Consider the following 26,212-nt stretch of genomic DNA (forward strand, 5'->3'; position numbering starts at 1 on the left):
TGTATTACAATTTAAGTGTTTCTATATTAAGATTGTGATTAAAAATATGCATTTTATGTACTTGTTTTGGTTTGGATTTGTTTATTCAAAGCTCGCGAGAACAGCTGATCTCTTAAGGCCGTAACAGTGGTGGTAGATATTCACAGATTTTTTTTTACATAAAAACACACTATTACATATACATGTGACAATAATAATGTGTCTGTTTTTTAAACCAATTTAGACTTGGTGTGTATATGTCTCCGCTGATAATAATTATATGTTAGATAAACATAATTATTTGGAATTAAAATTTGTATAGTTACAATAAGTACATTTTCAAAATCATTTATTTATTTAGGCTTGATGAAGATCTACATGATTTAACGAATAAATGTAAGAAGATGTGGTGTACTTGCCAATAAATTAGATCACCGTACAGCCTTCAACAACGAGCAAAAACCTAACCGCATAAACGTTTATATCATTTCCCAAAATTACAAATATGAATTCAAACAATTCAAACAAGAAAACTATCGGCCTGATTGATGTTAAACACTTATAGAAAAAATATATACAAAAACGACAACCACTGGTCACAGAAAAGAGGGGATTCAAACCATATGTCCCAATCGAAAAATAATTTCGTCAAACAAACGGGAGTTTTTATCTACAGAACAAAACCTGGATCCGCCATTGTACAGTCTCCTGGCTAGTATACCTGTAGGATAGTCAAAGATAATGGCGTTAAACAAATATTTTCTTTATTTATGTTTTTATTCCATTCAGATCTTCAATTTATCGATTTATTAATAAAAAACGAAGCAATTATTTTAGTTAATCTACCAGTAATTAAATGTCAGTACGATCTTTCTGATAAGATTGTACGGCCTATATATTGCTATTTGGCTGTGAAATTTGGAGATTTAGTTTTATTGATGCATTAGAAAGTTAAACTTGAAAAAAATCAACCCTAGCTTTATGGTTTATGGAGAGCTAGGCGCTTATCCTATGTCAGTATATGTGGAACACCGTATGGTATATTTTTTGGTCTAACATTGTAAACAGTTCTGATAGTCATGATAGTAAACTATATAGATATATTTATAAACTCAACGTAGATGATGGATTTACTTAGCTATAGAAAATGGAAGATTTTATGGTATAGCAAGAAATAATAGAATATGTATTTTTTGTTAAAATGATATAGAGGATCAGTTTCATTTCATCCTCAAATGTCCACGTTTTCAAGGTTTTAGAACAATTTATATTAAGCCATTTTATTGGAAAAAACCGTCGATGTACAAATTTTTTAAACTGATAATAATGTAAAAGAATTGTGTTATTTAGGTAAATTTACATTTAGATCTTTTAAGCTTAGATCCGAAATGTTAAAATAATGTTTGTTTATTCTACAACACCTTCTGCTGTCACATAGTCTGTGTTTATGTATGTATTATATGTATTATTGATGTTGATATAATTGTATACCTATAGTTTATGTAGAATTTGGTAATAAAGATATATACTTTCGATTGGTTGATTTGTATAAAAAATATCTTGAAAAAATATGGATTTTAAAATATTTGGTTAAATCAGAGTAACTATAGTTTTAATCCAAAAGGGTTAAAGTTGAACATATATAACAGAGATTGTTTTATCATCTTCAGCAGACTTGGAAATCAGAAATGGAATATTCTTCAAAAGTATTATGTTTAAAACTGTTTAAAGAAAACTTTGAATTTGAAGAATATTTAGACGTATTACGTTATAAAGATAAGATAACGTTATGAAGGTTTAGAACTGAAAATCATCGGTTACCTATAGAAACCGGTAGATGGCGTAGAATTATGAGACAGGAAAGGTACTATGTACTTTGTAACTCTCAAGAGATTGGTTGATATATTTCACTATATTCTAAACTGCACAGCTCTAACAGAAAGTAAAAGACCTTTTCTTAAACCTAACTATGTAAGCAGAGTAAATGTTTCGAAATTGGGCACTTTATTTATTTAAAAAAATATTGTGTTTTGAAAATTTTGTGTAAATTAATTTGAATCATATATAAATAAAAGTATGTTCTCAAGCTAAGTCTGATCACCAATCGCTCATTCTTGTTGCTCGTTTCAAGTTGTGCAAATTGTCATACGCAAAATCTGTATGTTAATATTATATGTAAAAATATATTTCTTTTTACCGTTAACTTGGTTTTATAAGAAATAAAGAATCTAAATTAAATAATACAATTAATTTTATTTAGTTTTTTCGATTAAATTTCATTAAATTAAAGGATGTGAAAAGGTATATAATTGTAACTTTTTTAAAGTTCAAGTTGATCAATTATTGATTTAAGTGGATAAATCAAATTTATTTTCTCGAGGAATAAATCAAATCAGGAACATATATATTGTAAGGTATACTGTTCCCAAATTGAATAGTATACACATCATAGTAATAATTATTCATCAGCGAAAAGGATAGTATTTGTATTGTGTTTGAAGAATCGTAAAAGTGTTTTATTTTCTAAATTCTATTTATTTACTCGGACATCGTAGAGTTTAAAATTCTTTTTTTTACCATATTGGACTTCATATTGTGTATTGAATTGAAACACGAACGCGGACCTCGATGAGAACACCTGGATTGAAAGTGTTCAAATGTTCCGACCAATGAAATTCATTTTACTATGTAACGCGAACCTCAACGAAAGCACCTAGATGAAATATTGTGTATTGAATTGAAAAATGAACGCGGACCTCGATGAGAACACCTAGATTGAAAGTTTGCAAAAGTTCCGACCAATGACATTCATTTTGATATGTAACGCGAACTTCAACGAAAGCACCTAGATGAAATATTTTATTTGTACGACAATTAGTTTTATTTAGACATTACCCCTTAAATATAGTTAATAAAAAATATCATCAAAGCAACAATGCATGATTGTTTCTTTTCCATTCTTGTTTATTTTAATAATGTTGATGTTGATTTTAATTTTGTAGGTATACTTATATTATATGCCCTGAACGTAAATATACGGTTTTTTTTAAATGCATTAGACGTAAGAGAATGCCGACTTAGAGCAAGTCAAGGTCGTAAAACTTAAATCAACCAACCCATCGTTATCGCAGACTAAAATTGATGTCAAATAAACAGAATATATGTTCATTTATAGCAAGACTTGTTGTAAGTCACGGTGCATGCCAGCACAATAATCCCTTTACAGATCGAAACCACAATTCACAATTTTCGTAGTGTGTACTTTTCCACAATTAACGCCCGTTTCGCGTCAGTGACCGATATTACAATTTGACACAGTTTTAAAAGTTTATTGAGCTGTTCCTTCATTTACAATGTTGTGTGCAAGACTCAACAAATGTCAACATTATCTTCATTAATTTTATTATTTCACACATCATTGTTTTGATTACTAGCTATTTCATATATCAATATGCAGCTAGGGAATATTTGTTGCTGACCGAAACTATAAGATACACCGATTTAAACTATGTGAAAAATAAATATTTGTTGTAAGTTACTTTAATTTCCGTGTCTATATTTAATTAACGAGTACACTATAGTAAGACAGAAAATGAGAAACGGAAATATACAGGAATACCTAAAGTTTCGTAAGACATTGCAATGGACCATACGATACTTACATGTCACAAGTTTTCATAGCACTCAGCGAGTTTTGAATCGAATATGTGAGATAAAGATCTACGGCTTTTGGGCAAATCAAAAATATGTTAAACATCTAACTATTTTATTTTTAACAGATTCATAAGTTTTGATTTTTTTAAACCGTGCATCAATATTTTATTATTTTTATATGTTACGTGTATTGATCATTCATTTGTTAAAATTGTGAAGTATATTACTTTAATAAGAATACACGCATTTATATATATAATTTTAAGTCGATAAAGTTTGAAACAAATAAACGAAAGATACATCGATGTTGTTTTGCTTGAGTGATTTACCTGTTAAAAGCTCGGGTCGCAACACGGTTTAAAACGAATTGATCCCAGTTTGAAATAGTTTAACGGGGGCGTGGCCTATTTGTTTGACGTAACTTACCGCCAACTTGAATTAAATTGAACGACTGCAAGCGAAGCTATTTGACTGGCATTAAAATGATTTGATAAACATTGAAATAAATTGAAAATGATTTTTAATTTTTGTCAATCTTTATCAAATGAAGATTAATTTCGTTTAAACAGCGTTAATGCGTTTTTGTCCGATCAAGTTAAATTCGGGTTACTAGTGACAGTGTATGCAAAGATAATGAATTCATAGTACTTTTATCCCTTTAATTGAAGGACTGATTTTAGTTCTAAAAGGACTCCGAACCTAAGCTGTCGCAATATCATCGATAATACAAATTTTCAAATGTCCCTGTGTGCATTCCATTGACCAATTCCCAGTAGTAAAGTGATAAATGGACTGATTTGGTGATATCGCCATTCAAGATATCTAAAATAAATGGTCGAAATTGGTTCTCATATTAGGCCAATCATGAAATAACCACACCAATAAATATGTACTTGCCATTTCTTCATACTTTTTCTTAAATGGTACTTTTCTGTAGTGAATTTGACTAATATCAAAATTTACCAGTAGCTCTTTTCTAAATGATGAATATCCATATATATTTTAAGTTGGTCCTAATTCACTCTTTACATCTCATATATATTCAATGTAAACCTTTTTTCAGCTAAACCAACTCCTTGATTTGCTTTTAAATCAAAACCATATTTTGCAGTATGCTTTCTATCCCGATCACTGAAATATGCATTGAAAAATTGTCTCTTACCTATTTGCTTCCAACTGCTATTCAAGAAGAAAAAATCACCCATTTACTTCTGAAGTTATCAGCTATGTTGATTGTTTATCTCTGTGTTACATTTTCTCTCCGATTTCTGATAACAAAGGTGTAGGGGCATTGAGGCCTAGTTTTGGCCCAAGAAAATAAAATGTATGATAACTTTTTTAGATTGTCACATATTGATTAAAAATGCATAGGGTAAAGAAAAATCAATGAAAAACATTAAGATTTGTATGTGATGACGTACCAATTACGTCATAATATGTACTGTTTTCACAAAAACGATGAAAAATACAGAATTTATGCAGTTTTCTATCTTAATTTCTGTTGTGGAAACATCGTGCGCAGTCAAGAAACAGCAGCTTTATTATAACTATTGAAAAAATCTCACCAAATATAAAGTTGTTTCTTGGATACGCACATACTTTTTAAATCTAAAATATACTTAATATTTGATGAAAAACAAAGAAAAAATCACGAAACTACACAAATTATGCAAATTAATTCATGATTTGTTCCATGGTAACTTGTTCAATGTCCAAAGTTTTTTTCTGAAAACCTTGTACCTTAGATACTGTACAGTAATTTAAAAATATGTATGATAAAACATTTGATGAGGAAAGGATGGAGATTAACGTAATCGCGACTTATCAAATCAACTAGTTTCAGTTGTCTCATTGTCAATCATACCAAATCTTCTTTTTTATAACATAAAGATGTCACTTTTGTATATTCGAAATGACAAGAATATTGACGAAAAATTGTACAAAAACGTAACTTGATGAATCGTACGGATCGCGCGTGAGATGCTGTTTATACAAAGTACATCAAAAGGACACTAGCAGTCAAATTCGTGTTCACCGATTTGACTCAAGATCTCAAAATTACTGATCTATAACTTACTAAAACGTTTATTCAAATTACAAAAAGTATGAGTTAACAGTTAACAAAGCATGTACCTGCAAATATGTATCAGAATTTTTGGCTAGACGCAATTTCATTATTTTCAGATGAATACTTCCGATGGTCACATAATCCGATACAAACACAAATATAAATAGTTGGTGTCCTCGTGCAATGGAATTTTTATAGGTCTGTTTGATTTCATGTTATGGGTTGAAAACAAAGTTAATAAACATTTGTACCTGTACAATAATATACATTCATATATTCATAGTAATAGTTGAGTTGCAAATCGGCTTATGCATCTTTGATTCTCATATTTTTTTCTGATTACAAAAACGTAAGATGAGTTGCATACTGGTTGGGGTTCAATTTTCTACTTAAAAAATAATTTGTGGCGCGTATACAAAAAATTCAATCATGGTATCTATGATGAGTTTTTTCACCTTTTGAGTACCACATTATGGTAAAATTAAATAATATCAGGCGGATGTGATTGAGGAATTTTGATTCAAACATATTTTCGGCAAGTGATGTTTGTGACATATTTCCAACTTCTATTGCTTGTTATCTTCTTGTGTGGATATTGTGGTACTATTGATTGATAAGTTCAACATAACTTATCTGCTAGTAATTTAATGTTAAATAATAAGTTTTTACAATCTTATAGTTAATTATAAAAGACCTATATGTTTATAATTGAGAGGACAGAAATTCCCCTTTTTTCGCTAAGCAAAACGGAAAGGCAATGCATCAACATTCTGTAATAAAAAAAGGTAGATGTACCATCATTTAAATAATATCTTTTATCGATCATATCATTTACCGTCTGAGTATTTTGAGAAGTCAACGAAAATTGAATACTTAAATAATTGAAAGATATTTTTATAATTTCAAACAAAAAACTAAATTTGTCAGAGAATGTCATGAGTATGTGCCTACTAGATAGGATTATAATTTATATAGTAAGGCTATAAAGGTGTCGTCGTGTGTTTGTGTTTGTTCTTAACGACTTTTGTGCAAATTTGAATTCCTTTAAAAATGTTATGTTCTCTGATGACAAGTGTTAGTAGACACCTTATAATTTTAATCCTTAGAGGACGACAAATACCATAAAAAATAAAATCATTATTAAATACTATATGTTATCTTTTGGTGAACTGAAAGATGCGTTTGTTTGAAACTAAATTGATTGATTGATTTTCTATTGATTGCTAAACGTCCATTGATAATTAATGCATGCATGTTAAGAACGAGAACGCATTAATAATGAACACAATGTAGCAGAGCCCGTAGGTCGGGTGAGTTTAGATTGCAAAACGAGGGTATATTTGATAGGGATGGAAAACTTATCCTTGCAAAAGACCACGTACGTAAACGAACCCCTTGCTGCAAGGGTTTAAAAATATCTCTACACAAGGCATCAAAAGGTAATGTCCCAATTTTGTCTGAACGTTGATGAATACTTGTACATCCTGCATTGCAAAACGAATGCACTGTTTTAGTATAGGTGTTTCTGCGGATTGGAAAAAAAGACCTGTTATCAACTTCAAAAAGAATGCACGATGGTCTTGTCGTAAGGGTACTGACTTTGCTTATCATCTTTATAAAGTGTTATTGTATTCTTTTATTTATCTTTATGAATATTAATTTTACTGTTATTGTTGGTACTTTATTTTCGCTATTTCCGCGGTAAAAAGTGAAATCGAAAATAAAATCACCACCAAAATTTCAATAACACTATATTTATAAGATAAAGATCATACATATCTATACATCATACTTATAACGTTATACAGAGGATCACTGCATAACACCAATTTTGCAGATGATAGAATTGTTATCAAAAGTACCAGGATTATAATTAAGTGCGCTGTACGCGCGTTTCGTATACATAAGACTCATCAGTGACGCTCAAATCAAAATATTTATAAAGCCAAACATGTACAAAGTTGAATGACATTGAGGATCCAAAATTATAAAACGTTGTGCCAAATACGGCTAAGGTAATCTATGCCTGAGGTAAGAAAATCCTTAGTTTTTTGAAAAATTCAAATTTTTGTAAACAGGAAATTTATAAAAATGACCACATTATTGATATTCATGTCAACACCGAAGTGTTGACTACTATGCTGGTGATACCCTCGGGGACGAAACGTTCACCAGCAGTGGCATCGACCCAGTGGTGTAAATAGTTATCAAAGGTACCAGAACTATAATTTAGTACGCCAGACGCGCGTTTCGTCTACATAAGACTTATCAGTGATGCTCAGATCAAAACAGTTAAAAAGCAAAACAAGTACAAAGTTGAAGACCATTGTGGATCCAAAATTCCAAAAAATTGTGCCAAATACGGCTAAGGTAAACTATGCCTGGGACAAGACAATCCTTAGTTTTTCGAAAAATCTAAAGTTTTTTAAATAATAATTAATCAAATCAAAATTCTAAATGAAAAGCAATGATAATAACGATGACTTTAAACTAATGGAAAAAAATATCAAGCAAGTTGACAATACAGACATTACGGATATTGTTATGTAAAGAACACCTGTTACACATATGTAATTGACACTTGCCAATCAGATTTAAAAGAACTACCTCATTTAATATTGTACAATCAAAAGTCAAAAGATCGATTAATTAGAATACATCCTGTCAGCGTTTTATTCTAATTCACTATTGATTAGTTCATCTGTACTGTATATGTATCTGTGTATACAAGCAAACATGACAGATTTTAATCTCCATTAACATTAATAAACCGAGAACAAAATATTTTTTAACGATTTTATCACGTCCACTCGATTTACGATAAATGTAAACCTGTTCACTTTCTAAATGAATTATGAACATATTTATATAGGTCACAGGAAAATCGCAAATTCAAAATTACGCAAATATAGATTGCCTCATCAACTTGCTAAATAAAGACGGCGCGAAATTTTCCCGGTTAACAGTATTAATTTGACGTGGCTCTGTACTTATACATCCCGTCATTGTGTTATTGTTCTATAATAAATTGTGTATTCTTGTCTTTAATGTTCGCTAATATGCTTTGTGTCTGCATGTCTTTTTGTGTTTCTTTGATACCCATGACGTGGCTCTATACTTACACATCCGGTCATTGTGTTATTGGGCCAATGTTTCTGTAGGTATTTTGTTTAAGTGATTAATATGATATCACATCGTTGAATGCTATGACCCTTTTTTCGATTTTTTTACCTATTATGTCTGTTAGTTTTGTTCAAACATCGTTGTTAATATTATGGTGTAAGTTAGAGGTTTAGCTAGCTATAAATTCACTATCAATACACCATTTATAAATATAGTACATATCATTAACAATTGTCTTTTTGCGTATCTTTTCAGGATGAAATCCAAAACAGGGATTTAGAAACGTTGCTTTACATCTGTTTGTAATGAGTAGGAAACTATGAGTCATTTGAGATTGACAATATAGTGCTAAATTGAAAGTCAACTTACAAGATTCAAAACTTGAGACATTTATCTGTATTTTAGTGATTTTAGAAAATGAGGAGAGTAAACGATGTAGAGTTAGAATATTTCATAACTTTTTCTTGATTTTATTCAATATTTACGTAGAATGAGATTGTTTGAATAATAAATCTTAAAAATACATGATGTTGGAATCGAAGGACATAATTTCCGTGTGACCCAGTACAGAGGTATCTGTTTTTGGTACTATCAAACTCTTGGGACCTAATGCGCCAATTAAATGTATATTGAACTGGCAACTAAGGCTTGATGTCCATTGATTTCCACTATTAGTCTTTGTAAAATATGCACTTTTCAAAAGAATGTGCAGGACTTCTCTTTGTTTTAAATAAAGTAATATTTGGCATGAGTCAAGTTTTATCCCGTCCAGTACTATAGATAAAATTTCACATAACATTTCATAAGAAAAAAAACTTCACTTGAAGTTAACCAATCAAAATTCCCCCGTTATTTAACATGTGTACAAGCTTTTAATCTAGTAACCATGTAACCTCAAGTTGTCAAACTATTCTATAGTAACCCCATTAGAAGAAATAAAGGTAATTTGAATTACCCAAGAATAAGATTTATGATCCAAAAATGTTTCACTGGAATACAATGTAGGATTACTTACCTACAACTTACATAATCAAGGTAATATTTTTTCCATACCTATTTTCGGGGGAATTCGTATGCAACAGGATGTGACGTATCATGGTTTGATGGTATTACACTTGCTATAGTTGCTTATTAATAAAATGTGTTAAAATTTTTTATTTTTTTTTTATTTATATGTAATTTTGTACCTATTCCTTATTTGTATGAACTTCCAAAATGTAAAATGGACCTTGCATTACCACTATGATTTATTTACATTAATATGTGAATGTACAGTATTGAACTGGATTATATATGTCATAGCCTTGTACTTATATTTCTTTTCATGTGTTAAATACTTGTAACCCAATGCTGCATATATTGTATACTACTGTAATCTTTTATATTCAGGGCTTTTTCTATTTACATACTTGACCATTGTGCCTTATCATTATACTGTTATATTGTGCAAAGATAAAGTCTTATTTGCAATCGGTTAACATATACTTGTCTTATTTTTTAAAGAAATAGATCGTTTGTATTTATTCATAATAAGTAAAGAATAAAAAAACATGAAAGATTTGGACCTGGCATTGCGTCATTAGTTTTGTTCGTTGTTCTGTTAATAACGAAAAGATTGAAAGGACCACTTGAAAACGCTGAATGTAAACATAATTTATCAATATCGAATTCCAGTCGTTTTCTTTAGTTGCAGTTCGAGATCGAAATAGAGACCGAACTGTGTTTTTTTTTTAATTAAAGTTCGCAGATAACCAAAGATGTTCTTGATTTTCAAGAAGGAAGACCTTTTGACCTAATTTCACTCAGGTTTAACAATCTTATTTTCACAAAACGTGTATTTTTTCTGTCAGGAATGATTGGAATTTGATAATGAATGATTTCTTGCATTTTGTTTTGGAAAATTAATGTTTTAAAACAGGAGTAATAATTGGTTGTATATAAATTTTCGTTATAGAAAACATCTGTATTTTTTTCTTTGATTTACTATTTCATTCACATACAGTATCTGTTTGAGATAATAATAATAATGTAATGCATTTTTCTAAATCAATATTGCTAGTTATACATTTTGTATGTGCCTGCTAACCTAAAAAAAACTGTTTAGAAGACGAAAAAATACACCAAAGAGGATTTCAAACTATGAAAGGTCCCCACTGGAGTACATCATAGTGTAAAATAAATAATTATTTGAATAAAGAGCTTTTTGTTAAGATTTCTAACAGTGGGTATGACTAACAAATTCTTGATTGTTCTTTGTCGACCTTATCAATCAAATGATTAAATGGTTGTCCAATGCAACATAAGCATAGACTCTTAGTCTGGATTTTTATCATCAGTTGTTATTTACGTTTTTAACTAACTTTCAGTAACTGCGTGAACCGTTAGAACGATATTTTGCGTCGTATTTCTTCATGTTAGTTGTTATGTTTTATTTTAAAATTTGTTCTTATGTTTTGAATGAACTGATTTTTATAGTTGTTACACCCTTGCCTCATATCATGGAGAGGCTTATACGTTCATAAACAGGTTTAACACTATTACGCTGTACCATATATCAATAAACTCTTCATAGATTCAAGGATTAAAAAATGTGTACGTATCGGTTCGTGTTTGAAAGACTTGCCAGTGACGCAGTGTGATGCAGCTTTAGATTCATCGATTGACAAATATTTATATATTCAATCATTAACAAGCAATGTATCTTTTTGTCGCGACTTTTTTTTATCTAGTGAACTACATTAGAAAGTTGATATACATGCAATTTATCAACCAACATGCCCAACACTGCTCACAATATATATTATGATAGATTCAACCGTTTCCTTATATCATTTAATCTGTAGGTGATCAGTTAAATAAAAAAAGTGCAGAAAATGTCGGCAGACCAAAACTTATTATAAATCATATAAAAGATCAGACGATTTCTTACTATACAAATTATTGGATAAATCTATACTAAAATTGGTCATTCGCGAAACAAAGAATGATATAAACAACAATATGCTTCAACGTATCAATCTCGATATTATTTTTATAGTTTTGAGGTAATTTATCCAGACATAGTTAATGAACAAAATATAATAAATCAAAAGATAAAGTTCCATAACTTTGTTTGGAACAACAAAGCCAAACAATTGAAAATCGGAGACTGCTTTATTCTTTCAAAACACATGTTATCTTGAAATAGCATGATAATCGGTAGTCTTGAATCCTTAAATAAGATAACTTAATATTTAACATTCTAAGTATTTTATTGTTTACATTAATGAGTTACATTACGATTTATAACATGGTCAGACTCGTCCTGGCAGTGGAAACCCCTAAATGGCGAACTTATTCAATATTTTTGCGTGTTTGATAGTGTATGCATGATTTCTTGTATACTTTAATGAATACAAAGATAATTAAAATTCTATGAAAAAAATCTCCACATTTGTCAACATTACCGAAATGGTCAATTTTTTAAATTTCATCAAGTTATCTTAAACCATTGATAATAATTAATGACAAGGCAGTGTGGTTTCAATTCATTTTATGCAACAGAGGTGAAGACAAACATTCAAATTAAAGGTGGCAGCAATGTTTTATTTATGGATAAAAATTCAAACTACTGTCAAATTAAAAAAAAAACCAAATTAGTGTTACGAGTAAGATATACTTTTTCCTTTAAATTAATATAACAATTGTCTTATTTTATGTGCCTATATTTTGTTGATTATTGTACATGTTGTATATGAGTAACAATATATACAATGTTCAACTAGACATACTAAACAATGGCGAACTATTCATTCATAGTCGAAGACATTCGTATCCAAATATCTTCATTTTGACTTCTTTAGTCCACGCACTGCTTTGTGATAGTCCATGAAACTATTTATATTTCTCTTTGCTTCTGAAAAAAATGAATAAGGCATTATCCTATATGTCTATGTGATCAAATAATTCAATTATACTTAAAGTTCAATACAATTGCAACCTGAATAGGTATTGCTGATGGTAAGGGTTTGTTGTAGTGGAATTCTAAATTTTAGATTAAATCAGAAAACACGAACGCATGGATATTTTATTAAAACATTGTAAAAAATATCACTATAATCTTATATTTCAAAACATATAACGTTTTTAAAAGTCATATATGGTACTAAAGTTGTTATGTAATTCTTCTATATTAAGATTTTTAAGACCAATATGGTTTTTATTTCTTTTTCATACTTGACATATACTGTGAAAGAGTTCTCAGTAATTGCATGACTTTTTGATTGGTATCTTGTGTCTGTTGTTTTCATAACAGTGTTTTGTTCTCAAAACGTGGAGGAGGGTTAAGCCCTCACATTTACACATTAAACATAACCAAATCTGGTATGTGCCTGTCCAAATGTAAAGGCAAACAATGCATTGGTTGTCATTGGTTGCTGACATTACATTTTGTTTTTGGTGTTATAGCTTACAATACTACATGAGGATTGTTTTTTTATTGTAAAGGAAGTTGTGCGGTGTCCTACACTTATTGACAATATTTCATATCAACTCTGGTATTATAGTTATCTCATATGCAACAGTTGATTTATATTCTCCTTGAATATTTACCGTCGCAGTTTTCTTCATCAGATCCGTCTTCACAATCAATGCCATTGTCACACACGTAAGTTTTAGAAATGCATTGTAATCCATTTTTACATTTTACCTCATAACTAAGACATTGTTCTGCTACAAAAGAAAATGATTAATTACAAATAATCATAAACAAATTAATTAGAAACGTAATTTAAATATCTCAATAGCATTTTCTGCGGTAAGTATATATATGTAGCTGTACATTTCGTGTTTTAGATCATGAAAAGTTTACTATGTTAAGAATCACATTTCCCACGACACATAAACTGAATAAGACATCATTTAAATACTGAACTATTTGATCGACAACATAATTTTTCGGTGGATTACTATTTCAGCATACAATAGGTATAGAAATGGGTACCAATTGTGCATCACTACTTGTTACCTTGTTTTTGTACTTATTGGAATTACAATTCCTACAAACCTTTCGGAACCAAAAACAGATATATTTGTTCATTCACTAAATACAAAACGTGTCAAGAAGTGATTACATTTCATATATTCCATTGATCTTGTGAAAAAGTACGCAAGAAGAAGTTCTACTTGATATCCTGATATTTTATTCGATATTGACACAGATGGACGACTTCAAACTAAAATTGCTGGCATGGCATGATTTCAATTTGATAATTGTCAACCTAAAATGTATCTGCAGAGGCATACCCTTGCGCGTTATTGTATTGGTATTCAGATATCTCGATTAATACTATACGTTCAGACACGTTTTCAATATACGGACTATATTTACATGTTCGTGTTCAAAATCTCAAAAGTTGCTTAAAAAGAGATATGAGGAAGAGCGATTGAGATCGACAAGATAGAAGTCCTTGTTTTATTTTTGTTCCGAGAATAATCCTTTAAGGAGTGTTCTTTCAAAAAATGTTAGTCCAATACCTGTGATGGTGTAATTGTAGATTTTTTGCGTATGTTTTTATTGAAATCATACATCTGTTTTTTTGTTAACCTGTTTTACTTTTTGAGTAAACAACTAGAGGCTCCAAGGAGCTTGTGTTACTCAACTGATATTTTGTTGAATTTGTCAATGGAATTTCAGAGGAGAATATTTTTGTAAACTATTACCAAAATTTTACAAAAAAATGTTAGAAATTGACTATTAAGGGCAATAACTCGTTGAAGGGTCAATTGAAAATTTTGGCCATGAAGACTTATTTGTAAGTCATACATACTTTACTGAACATTATTGCTGCTTACAGTTTATTACCTTATATAATGATGTTCTAGATAATAACAAAAAACTAACACATTTCCCTATAATTATTTATTCCGGGACAAGTAACCAGCAACAGGTCTGCAAATTTGAAGGCAGATGTATCTGAACCTTGATGAATATTTTTGTTCCTTCGTTATTGCACTAAATGCTTAAGTTTCAGAAATATAAGCGAAAAAACTGCATTTTACCACTATATTCTAGTTTTATCCAATGCATGTTGACAATGCTGGTTAGCATGCAGGGTCATTGCACACATTTGTTTATAAATGAATACCTTAATTATGAGTTTACCCCAGTTTGGTTGAAATTGTGTATGTAGTTTCAGAAGGGAAGAAAAGATTATAAAAAATTATGACAAATTGTTTACAACTTATTATAAAGGGCAATAATGCGTTAAGGGGTAAAATTACAATTATATTATTTTGTTCATGTTGACTTATTTGTAGATCTTACTTTGCTGAACATTATTGCTGCGTACAGTTTATCACTGTATTAGAGAATTGATAAGAAGTATTCTAATACATGTAAATGTACAAAATCGTTTTTAACGTTCACTTTTACGGTTTGGTTTGATTTCTGAGATATCAATTTGACGTGGCTCGGTACTTATACATCCCATCAATGTGTTTGTATTATCTTTCATTTTTCGCTCGTGTGTTTTGTATATGCGACTTTGTGTGTTTCTTTGGTTTCTTATAACATTACGCTGTACTTTATAAGATCCCGTCATTATGTTATTGTTTTATGATGTGTCATTATGTTTTTGTTCCATTGTAAATTTGAAAATACTTTGAACGACAAACGACAAAATCATTTTACTCGCGTAGTGAAATTTGAAAAAATGTTTTGAATTAACATTGAACAACATAAAATCCTATGTGCCGCTTACATTTTCTGATGTCAGACACGCTAAGCAATGATTTTTTTTATTTCATAGATGCTTTTTTTTGGCAAATGATTATTTATAGATTGTTTCACAGTGATGACTTCTGTACCCGTATTTTAACTATTGTATTTATTATGTCTGTTTTGTTCACGCGCCGTTGTAAATATAACGGAATTTGATGAGACTGTCGTACAAGTGAGAGGTTTGGCGATGTGAAACCAGGTTCAATTCACCATTTTATTTATTTGAAAATGCCTGTACCAAGTCCGGAATGCGACAGTTATTGTCCATTCGTTTGATGTGTTATGTCATTTGATTTTGCCATGTGACAGGGACTTTCCGATTGAATTTTCCTCGGTGTTCAATATTTTTGTGATTTTACTTTTTATTGTTTAGCGTCATTGATTTTCAGAGAATCAATTCACAACTGATGCTATAAAAATGTACGCGCTAGCGTACAAGAAGACGTATGATATATGTACGACGTATGACAGATGTACGTTTGACAGATTTAAATGTTTGTTTTAACTTTATTTAATGTTTTTAATCTTATGTATTAATTTCATTCGAATTGGGATAACAATATTGTATTCTAAGCTCCGACGGCATCAATTGGTGATTTGATGCAGTCGGAGCTAAAAATACAACTCAGTGATGTCCTTAGTGGTTTCGTTAACGAAAATCAACGAGCATGCCTCTGTATTCGCAAGTTGATTATCGTTACCGAATCTACTACTTCTTATCAGTAGCTTTATCCCTTCTTAGCAAAACGACAACCTGTTTTATGTTTTGTCAATAAATCAAGGGAATTTCATAAATATGATTTCGTCTTTTGTATTTTATTATTTATTAATAGCTTGAAATAAATATATCTGCACGGTTTATATTTACATTTACGAATTTGACAAGTTAAGGTTTATGTACCCTTCTGTAGCCATTTTTGTACGAACTTTTCAAACTTCATATGTATCAAAACTACAGATATAATGAATAATAGAGATTGGCCATTTTGCACATATTCCGAGGGGAAACTTGTTGCAAAGCAATATTTTTTACTGTTCCATTGCATTTAATAGAAAAAGTGGACTTTGTGGCAAATAAATCAAGATTTTTATAGAAAATCCACAGCCTTTATCCTTGTACTCTCATATTTGGCAATTTGATGACTGATAGATATAGGATTATTGCATGCAGTGCTAGCATTGTCTTCCTTAAAACAAGTTTATAAATGTAGTTATTGGTAAAAACAAATATAAATATGGCCAAAATCAAGTACACCTTTTAGGGTGCACTCGACTTTAGTGACTCAGCACGAGGTGTTTTGGAATTTACAGGTTTCTTAGAACTTTTTGTAAAACATAAACACTAGCACATCATAGAAAATCAAGTGAGTAATTTATGTTTCAAATTTTATAACAAAACTCTCTGTATTACAGGCTGTGGATTTCTTATAAAAATCTTGATTTATTCGCCACAAAGTCCTCTTTTTCTATCAAATGCAATGAAACAGTAAAAAATAATGCTTTGCATCAAGTTTCCCCTTGGAATATGTACTAAATGGCCTTTCTCTATTATTCATTATATCTGTAGTTTTTATACAATTGAGGTTTGAAAAATTTGTACAAAAATGGCTACAGAAGGGTACATAAACCTTAACATAGTTTTATTATTACTTAAATTGGGTGTTAAAAACTCAATTTACATATTGGTTAATATATATTTCATGTAATGTTCAATCATTATTTTTTTTTCTCGACCAAAATATTTTATCTTAGAGGTATTATATATTTCATTTTCATATAATGACGATTATTTTGTTTCTGTGTTTACTGTCAAAGTTTAGCGGTCTATTCATAGACATGTTTTAACAATTGGGTGCTTTAAGAGTAAAGTTTAGAAATTGACTGAATTATAAAAGTACCCACGGTGTAGTGGTATCATGCTAAAGATTCTAATGATTCACGATGAATATACAATAGGTTAAAAATATACAATTAGTTATTTTAAGCCGACGCAATGGTTTGTGGATTCTTAAAAAATAACCTTCAGTAAGTACAATATAATGATGTCAGATAAATTGGTTAAATAAATTATATAATCCTATTCATGGTAATAACAAAAAACTGCTTATGGGTTGTCTTATTTGTGGAATAAGAATACTAGAACACGTGGATTATCATTAAAATATTGGAAAACATTATTATAATAACTATTTTGACTTTTTCAATTAACATAACATTATGCTTTGAAAGAGCTTTCTGTAACTGCATGATTTAATATTGGTACATGGTGTCTGGTTTTCTTTGGTAAAATTGTTTGCTTTTTTTCAAAACAAGGAAGAGAAGGGTTTAGAGCTCACATTCTTTATGTGCCTGTCCATATTCAAAAACTAATTACGCATTTGTTGTAATTGATTCCTCTCTGTTACATTTATTTTTTGTTTTTATTGTTGAAGGCAGTTGTTCGGTGACAGTGTCTTACATTTGTTATTATCTACTTCCATTGCAAGTCTGGAATATTAGTTGTCTCCTTTGCAATGATTGATTTATATTCTCCTTGCATAATAAACTCTTCATAGGATTGAAATTTTATACTTACGCCAGACGCGCGTTTCGTCTAGAAAAGACTCATCAGTGACGCTCAAATAAAAGAAAACTAAAAGTAAAATACCAAAGTACGAAGTTGAGCATTGAAGACCAAACATTCTTAAAAGTGTTGCTATATACAGATAAGGTAATATTCCTGAGTTTCAAAAGTCTTAGTACATGAATTTCAAAAATTCAAAGTTTTGTTAAAAGTTACTTCATAATTATGAACATATCAATGATATATTTACCCTTGCAGCCATATTCGTCTTCATCAGATCCGTCGTCACAATCTTCGTACTTGTCACACAGATCAGATTTAAAAATACATTGTAATCCATCTTTACATTTTATCTCTAAACGACCACATTGTGTCTCTACATAAAAATAAATAAGAACAACCAATCATCACCGAATTACTTCAAAACGTAATTTAAAGTTTGAATACAATTTTTCAATTGCATTTTCTACATAAAGGGAAGCATAGCTACACATTTCTGATTCTAGAGCATGGAAAGTTTACATTATTAAGAATCACACTGATTCCCACGACACATAATCTGAATAAGCCATCATTGAAATACTGGACCTTTTGATCGACGACATAGTTGTTTGTTGGATTAATAGTTCAGCATACATTAGGTATATAAATTGGTACCATTTGTGAGCTACTACTAGCCACCTTGTTTTTGTACTAATTGGAAGTAGAATCCCAACAGAACATTTTGAACCAGAAACAGATATATCAGTTATGTTCTTTCACTCATTATCAATCGTGTCAAGAAGTGATAACATTTCATATATCCCATTGACATCGTGACCAAAGACCGAGGCAGAAGGTCTGCGTGATATCGTGATATTTTCCTCGACATTGACACAGATTGACGACTTCAAACTCAAATTTAAAACACGGGATGATTTCAATATTATAATTGTGAATCTCAAATTTATCAGCATTAGTATACCCTTTTGAGTTATTGTTTTTGGTATTTAAATATCTCGATTAATTCGTCACACTCAGGCATTTTGTCAATATACGGACTATATTAACCTGTCGTTCTCTAAATACAAAAGCTGCTCAATCAGAGATATGAAGAAAATCGACTGGGTTTGATAATATGTAAGTTTTTCTTAATTTTGTTTGGCATAAAGTGTTTTTTGCCTCTCCATTCATGTTTTGAAAATCAAATTAATTAATGTTTATTGTCTTGATCTATGTTCATGTATTTTATCATGTTGTATCTGTGTTCCATTTTCCGAGTCAGTATATTTACTGTCAACTTTGCATGAAGAAATCATTTAAAAAAACGGGGGGAAACGATTTCTATGTTGCTTTTACATTTACTTTTACTGTGGGTGTATTTATGTACATATACTTTTTCGGAAGAAAATGCTTTAGTTTGTTAAAATTTTGAAAGACATTTTTTTTTTATTTGTTGGCTTTCATACACCAATCGCCAACATGTTTTCCGTTTGCAGTTACCTCGGCATGAACGTTCTCGTATAAGAAAGGGATCGCAATTACGCAAGTGCGAATGGGAAAACCAAATTGGCAGAGAGAATCCAAAAACGTTAACATCGCTCTGTCATCGAAATAAATTATATTCTATTGTACATGTTATACACGTACTAAACCGAAATCTATGTTTCTTTGATAATTGTTTACAAAGTGAAAATCAGTTTCAAAACATGACCATTGTTTCGCTGCCATATTTTCACAAGACTTATCGAATGATATACTTTTTTGACGATTAATCGAAATGAATGAGTAAACAATGAAAAAAAATTGTACAGAAGACTTAGTTTACATCATATACATTCATTGGTTCAAGAATTGGATTAACATTATTATTCACCAAGCAATCGTTTCCTTTGACTTTAATTTAAAAGAAGAGTGTTCTGACGTTGTTTTTGAAATAAAATCAATGAAAATCTGTAAAAATGTCAAATAAGTTCATATTCATTAAATAAACATGCAAACCTGTATACAACAATTACCTGCTAGACCAGAGGAAACGCCCTTAAACAGGACGTGGCTCTGTATTGTGGTTCAAAACGCAATGGTTTTCTACAGCGGGGGGGGGGGGAGAATATGTTGACCGTACAAAAGTGGTTTCGCTAAAAAGAGGCCATTGTTGATGCTATATTTGAAGGTTTGTCTGTACTCGATATAATGTTCTTGTTCAATGGGAGTTGTTGAACGGGTATGTTGAAAGGCATTCTCAAGTTATCTAACTATTACAGTTTTGGTTTTTACATTCTACCGGAAAGCACAAATTCAAATTAGATATGAAGAACTCCTACCGAAATTCGTTGGTTCTCTACGGGCAATCCAACTTCCTTCACTTATTAGAACTGAGCGTTCCAAAATAGCAAAATAGCACAAAAGTGTTCCAAATAGTCCAAAAACACCAAATTATCAATAAGAAGATCGACAGTATTATCAATAAGGGGAATCTTTGATTTGCTTTTTCTATAAAGGATTACGAAAGAGGTGCAAAAGATACTAGAGGGTCATTGAAACTCGAAAATCGGAAATAAACTGACGACGACATTGCAAAAAATTAAAGAGACAAACAGACAAACATAAGTAGACAAAACACATAATGAAAAGATAAAGAGTAAGCTATAGCTACAAGAACCCCATCAAAAACTTTGGATAATCTTAGGTACTCCGAGAGGGTAAGTAAATCCTGCTCTACATGTGCACCCGTTGTGTTGAACATTAGAACTTCGCTCATCTACTGCTGACTTAAATCAAACATGGCGTACAAGACAGTGGGGATGCAATGTCAAAATTTTGTTACTTTTTTGTTGCTTTCAACCTTTTGCGTTGATCCTACATGTTAACACTTTTATTGCGAACTGATATTGACAAATAAAAAGTATTTCTTTTGCATTCGTAGGGAAATATTAAGACTATGTGTATGTATTCAAAAACTAGTTTCAGTTACGCCAATAAATGTTTAAGATTACCCGCACACATGATGGCGTCTTCATCTAAGTGGTCTGGACATTCAGTACCACAACTTTTTTGTATTTTTTTTGCTCCGTTTTCCTAAATGATTTAATAATTAAGCAAGACATTGAACGTTAACCACTGGATTATGACCATTGAACAATACATAAATCTATGTCAGTATATGAAATATTACCTCTGCAGAAATCAGGATCTTCGTCAGATTGATCGTTACATTGGATATATCCATTACATAGTCCTCGATTTCGAATACATTGCACGTTATCCCTACATTTTATATCACCATTTTCACAACTGTTTTCTGTAACTGAGAGTCAATTAAGTCATTTTAAATATCGTGTTTGACATTGATCTGTAAAATCTTTACAATGTTTTTATTTTTCAACAAATAAATGAAATGCTTTTGACTTTTGAAATCTTATCATTTGCAATGATTTCTCGTTTGATAGATTATATTATAGATAGTTCATGGTTGAAGGTTTGTATTGCCGAATAACACATCCAGCAGTGTCAGGGTTGAGCCAATGGAGTGCGTAATGTTAGGATTGGTGTGTTCCTGATGAAGGTTAACATAGAAACGTGCATCCAATCCAATAGATGTTCACCCTCGTTTTTACCTGATTTTTGTAACTTTCTGAATAAAAATATTTGTTTTATTACATTAGCAAATGCCTTTTTATAGATATTAATGTAGAAAATGTAAGGAACTATTATCTTTTTCTACGCATTCACAATATATTTTGATCTGACGTTATCGACGTCTTAACAACACCTATTTTTGTATTCCATATATCGGATATGTTCCTTACGTCGTAACTACAATCCCCTTCCCTTTCATGAATTTGACCTACCGAATTAGACTATTAACCGGATTTGTAATCACATAAGCAACACGACGGGTGCTGCATGTGGAGCAGGATCTGCTTACTCTTCCGGAGCACCTGAGCAAAATGCTGAGGTCACCCCTAGTTTTTGGTGGGGTTCGTGTTGTTTATTATTTAGTTTTCTATGTTGTGTCATGTGTACTATTGTTGTTCTGTTTGTCTTTTTCATTTTGAGCCATGGCGTTGTCAGTTTGATTTAGATTTATGAGTTTGTCTGTCCCTTTAGTATCTTTCGTCCCTCTTTTTTTATCGGTTTTTATTTCAAATTGGAAGTTATCGGTTTTTATTTCACTCGGAAATCTATGTAATTCATTGCATCCAATGTAATAAATATCGATAACGTCGGATAACAGAAAATTGTGAATGTATAAAAAAAGATATAGTTCCTTTCATTTTTACATTAATTTCATAAAAAACAACAATTTGCTAATGTAATAAAAAAAATCTTAGAATTCTAACATAGAAAAATATTCAACTCGTTACTGAACAACACTGATAATTGACTCATGCGCTACGCGCATTTGTGAATTAACGTGTTGTTCTATCACTCTTTGAATGTTTTTCTCTATTTGAAATCTTCGATTAGTTATTCTATAAATAATTATACATGTAATAGATTGAATCGTATATACTTCGAAATATATGAATACATTTACGCTCAATCATTTCAAATGCTTACCTGACAGTGAAAGTTTTGTGCAGAATCCAATCACAAATATTGTCAACGGAAGGTTATTCATTCTGTTCAGTCTAAATAAAATAAAAAAAAACACTTACAACTGTGATACAGACCAATGTTTCAGTGTTATTTGTAAAAAAATCAGTTCTCTTTTAAAACTTGACAAAAACAGTTGAAACTTTAAAAAAAAAAGTACTACATAAAGAAGATCAAGCGAAAGAAACAGAAGAAAACGTTTCCGAGATTAAGATCGAGCGTGGTTGGAAAATGGTTGGAAAAAAGAGAAATAAAGTAGTAAAAGACATTTATAAAAATTATGTTCAACCCTGACATTTACATGATATACCTTCGCAATGCATTGCGCGTTATTACTGCAAACCAAGATGGGATAACCTTATCAAATTAAGACTTTACTTCGTCAAAATTATCTTTTCATAACATCACGTCACTTGATGTTTTAAGTCAGTGTAGGGATGACGCGCTATCAATTTAACTCTTGAAAACCGATAAATGTATCCCCCCATAACATCATTGCAATCCTTTTATAAAAGTTGTGTATTTTCTATTTATTTTTTTTGAAATTTTTTGCTATTTAAGTGAAATATTACCAAAGAAAATATATATTCTGAGTGGATTGAGTCTCCAAAACATGAGAATATTTCCTTGAAATAGGACCCTACCATGAATATAAGTAGACAGAACGAGCTATAATTAGTGTTTTCTTCCACTGTTTATACATATTGATAGTTCAACCAATCAAATATTGATTTAACTATCAATATGTATAAACTGTGGAAAAATATTTTTTATCAACCTGTAGCCTAATGTTAAAACATATTGATTATGAAGCAAGATGATATGTATCAAATAGTTTTGCTTTATACGTTTTAAAAAAATATATAGTCGACTCAAACACGCCTTAACTTTAAAAGATGTACACTACTTTTTGAAGATTTTTGTTTACCTTTCCTTATAAAGAGTTCCATTTCTATTGTATTATTTCAACAAGGTATAAGTATTATGACTTTTTTGACAATTTTAAATTTTGGAAAATTACGTACTGAAAAATATTTGTTTTGTTTATATGTTCAGTTTAACTTAACTGTTACGTTCTGGTGAGAATAATTTTCATCAAAGAGAATATTATAAAGATTTCCTCATCATTCAAATATTTATTAATTAATGAATTTAATTAAAGTAAAATAACAAAAATTCTAATAAACTAATATCTTACCCGAGACAAATATGTTCATGTAATAGCTATGATAGACCAGAATCATAAGGATTTATAAGCTTTTAATAGTTCCTATGACATTTGTCGTAATTATTGTGTCAGGCTCACTGTTTAAATCGCCCACAAACCTAGTTTCAGACAATTATTAAATAATCGTGTATAATTTTTTATATATTTCCACAAAATGACCAATTAAGTACAATATATTACAATTGTTCCAAGTTCAACCTTTTAAAAAGCTCAATATCTAACTAGTCATCAAATTATAAGGCAGTCATGAATACAATTTAAAAACTATAACCCCAAACATTCATTATAACAATTACACAGCTGATAGTACTGAGAACGTTTCTTCTTTCGTTTGAACATATAAAAATGCTTTGGAGTTTAGGTTTAATTCGATTTATGAGGATAGTTAACCAAGCAATTTTCTTTATAATAGAAAAAGAAAGGATATTGGGTATTCATTTCATGACACAAAATCAGTACATGCACAACAAAAAAAAAACACAAAAAAAAACCACAAAAAAATTGCAAAAGAGAAACCCTTCAATTGCTGTTCTTCATTTGAAAGTCATATATACTATAGATTATAATTAGTTATCAAAGGTACCAGGATTATGATTTAGTACGCCAGACGCGCGTTTCGTCTACATATTACTCATCAGTGACGCTCATATCAAAATATTTATTAAGCCAAACAAGTACAAAGTTGAAGAGCATTGGGGAATCAAAATTCCAAAAAGTTGTGCCAAATGCCTTTTGCATATTATCACATCTACTTCATTTAGTCCTGTTTTAATTTCAATCATATTTTATTATTCCCCCACGCAACAAAGTTGTGGAGGGTATAATGTTTTTGACTCGTGTATCCGTCTGTCCGTCTGTCCTTCCGTTCGTCCGTCTGTCCATATGTCTGGCCGTCTGTCTGTCAGTCCTGTTCTTGTCATCGCCACTCCTCTGAAACCGCACAACGGTATTGCATGAAACTTTGAAGCTAACAAGGACATAATATGTAGATGTGCATATCGACAAGAAATTACGATTCAAACTTTTTTCCAGGAGTTATGCCCCTTTGAGCTTAGAATTTTGGCCGAATTATACTACTGCAACAGTTGATACTTTGTAGTTATTGAGGACATAATGTGTAGTGTGCATATCCACAAGAAAAATGCTCTCAGTTGACTTTTGTGGAGTTATGAGTCTTTGAACTTAAGAATCTGGTGAGATTTTGTTTGTCAAGTGACAATGTTGGGTGTGAGGTATGTGAGCGTGCTCAAAAAGGTTCTTTGATAAATAACTTTAAAGTAAATATAAAAACTTTAGACTTTTCATTGGAAAGGTTGTTTAATAAAAGGCACGAGTCAAGATGTTGTTCATGCAATGGTACGATACAACAATATCTTAATGGAATATTTAAATTTTTCGAATTGAAAGCAAAAATAAGTACTTGATTTATGGTATAAGATTTGCAATAATTTTTATTTTCAAAAACATATTGTTCATTTTGTAGTGATAAAGACGAGTCTTCAAATAGATTTGATTTAATTTCAAAGTTTTGCATAAGACATCAAAGACGTAATGGTTTTGTTAAGTGAACAAAAAAAAAAGGACACAATTTAATGAGATACAAATGTTCCATATATCTTCCATACAAGAGAGACGAAAGATACCAATGGGATATTCAAACTCATCAGTCGAAATCAAACTGACAAACACATGACAAAAAACGAAAAAAGAACTAGTTCAATTTTGAAATTATTAGAAACCATGGTTTCAACTCCCTCAGGCAAAGTTGACTGTAGATGAATTTGGCTATTTTTTAGGACCTTTGTTGTTATAAAACCCCTCAACTGTTTAGGTTATTATACATTCTTGGCTTTCAAATATTCGGCTTTGAGGGTTCCCGATGTTGGTAACTACAGAAAAGCGCTTCGGACGCATGAAACTTTTGCGTGTTGTTTTCATTTTTCAACAAATGCAACATAGAAACTACACACTGAGCAAAACAAACTCATAAAAAGCCAGGGATGACCTCAGGTGCCCTACAAGGCCAAGCAGACCCAGCTCGACATGTGCCATTCGTTGTATTACTCGTGCAAGTACAAATATTTGAAACAGATATTCTATGACGGTCAATAAACTCGTGATGGTTTTCGTCAAATTTTCGCAGGCATGATTTATACTTCGCCACCTGGAACTTTTGGTTTAAGGTAGCTTTTCTTGTAAGCAGCAACCCTGCGTCTAGGAAATCGTGATGTGAAGTGCTAGTTCATATGCAAGCTCAGC

At 30.7% G+C, this 26,212-nt stretch overlaps 3 protein-coding genes across 9 annotated transcripts in view; 1 reads left to right on the forward strand and 2 right to left on the reverse strand.

The window, feature by feature from the left end:
• The window catches only part of LOC134721217 (uncharacterized), a 43,268-nt gene extending 33,291 nt beyond the window's left edge, over positions 1-9,977 (forward strand). For all 4 annotated transcript variants that reach the window (XM_063584021.1, XM_063584020.1, XM_063584023.1 and 1 more), the window contains one exon: positions 9,080-9,977. The gene's annotated coding sequence lies outside the window, so the exon portion shown is untranslated. The remainder of the gene's footprint in view (positions 1-9,079) is intronic.
• LOC134721218 (low-density lipoprotein receptor-related protein 2-like) overlaps positions 1-26,212 on the reverse strand; it is a 125,905-nt gene that overhangs the window by 73,885 nt on the left and 25,808 nt on the right. The window lies entirely within an intron of this gene.
• LOC134721220 (low-density lipoprotein receptor 1-like) overlaps positions 12,342-26,212 on the reverse strand; it is a 28,941-nt gene continuing 15,070 nt past the window's right edge. The window contains exons 1-5 of one of the 2 annotated variants that reach the window (XM_063584027.1): positions 22,690-22,755; positions 21,302-21,433; positions 18,398-18,523; positions 13,415-13,534; positions 12,342-12,719 (exon numbers count right to left, since the gene is read on the reverse strand). In XM_063584027.1, the coding sequence (XP_063440097.1) occupies positions 12,649-12,719; positions 13,415-13,534; positions 18,398-18,523; positions 21,302-21,433; positions 22,690-22,750 (510 nt within the window). In that variant the 5' untranslated portion in view covers positions 22,751-22,755 and the 3' untranslated portion in view covers positions 12,342-12,648. Of the gene's footprint in view, positions 12,720-13,414; positions 13,535-18,397; positions 18,524-21,301; positions 21,434-22,689; positions 22,756-26,212 lie in introns of those variants that run through there. The other variant, XR_010107832.1, reaches the window with a different exon arrangement.

The sequence above is a fragment of the Mytilus trossulus genome, chromosome 6, assembly GCF_036588685.1.
Source record: "Mytilus trossulus isolate FHL-02 chromosome 6, PNRI_Mtr1.1.1.hap1, whole genome shotgun sequence".
Classification (NCBI taxonomy): Eukaryota; Metazoa; Mollusca; class Bivalvia; order Mytilida; family Mytilidae; genus Mytilus; species Mytilus trossulus.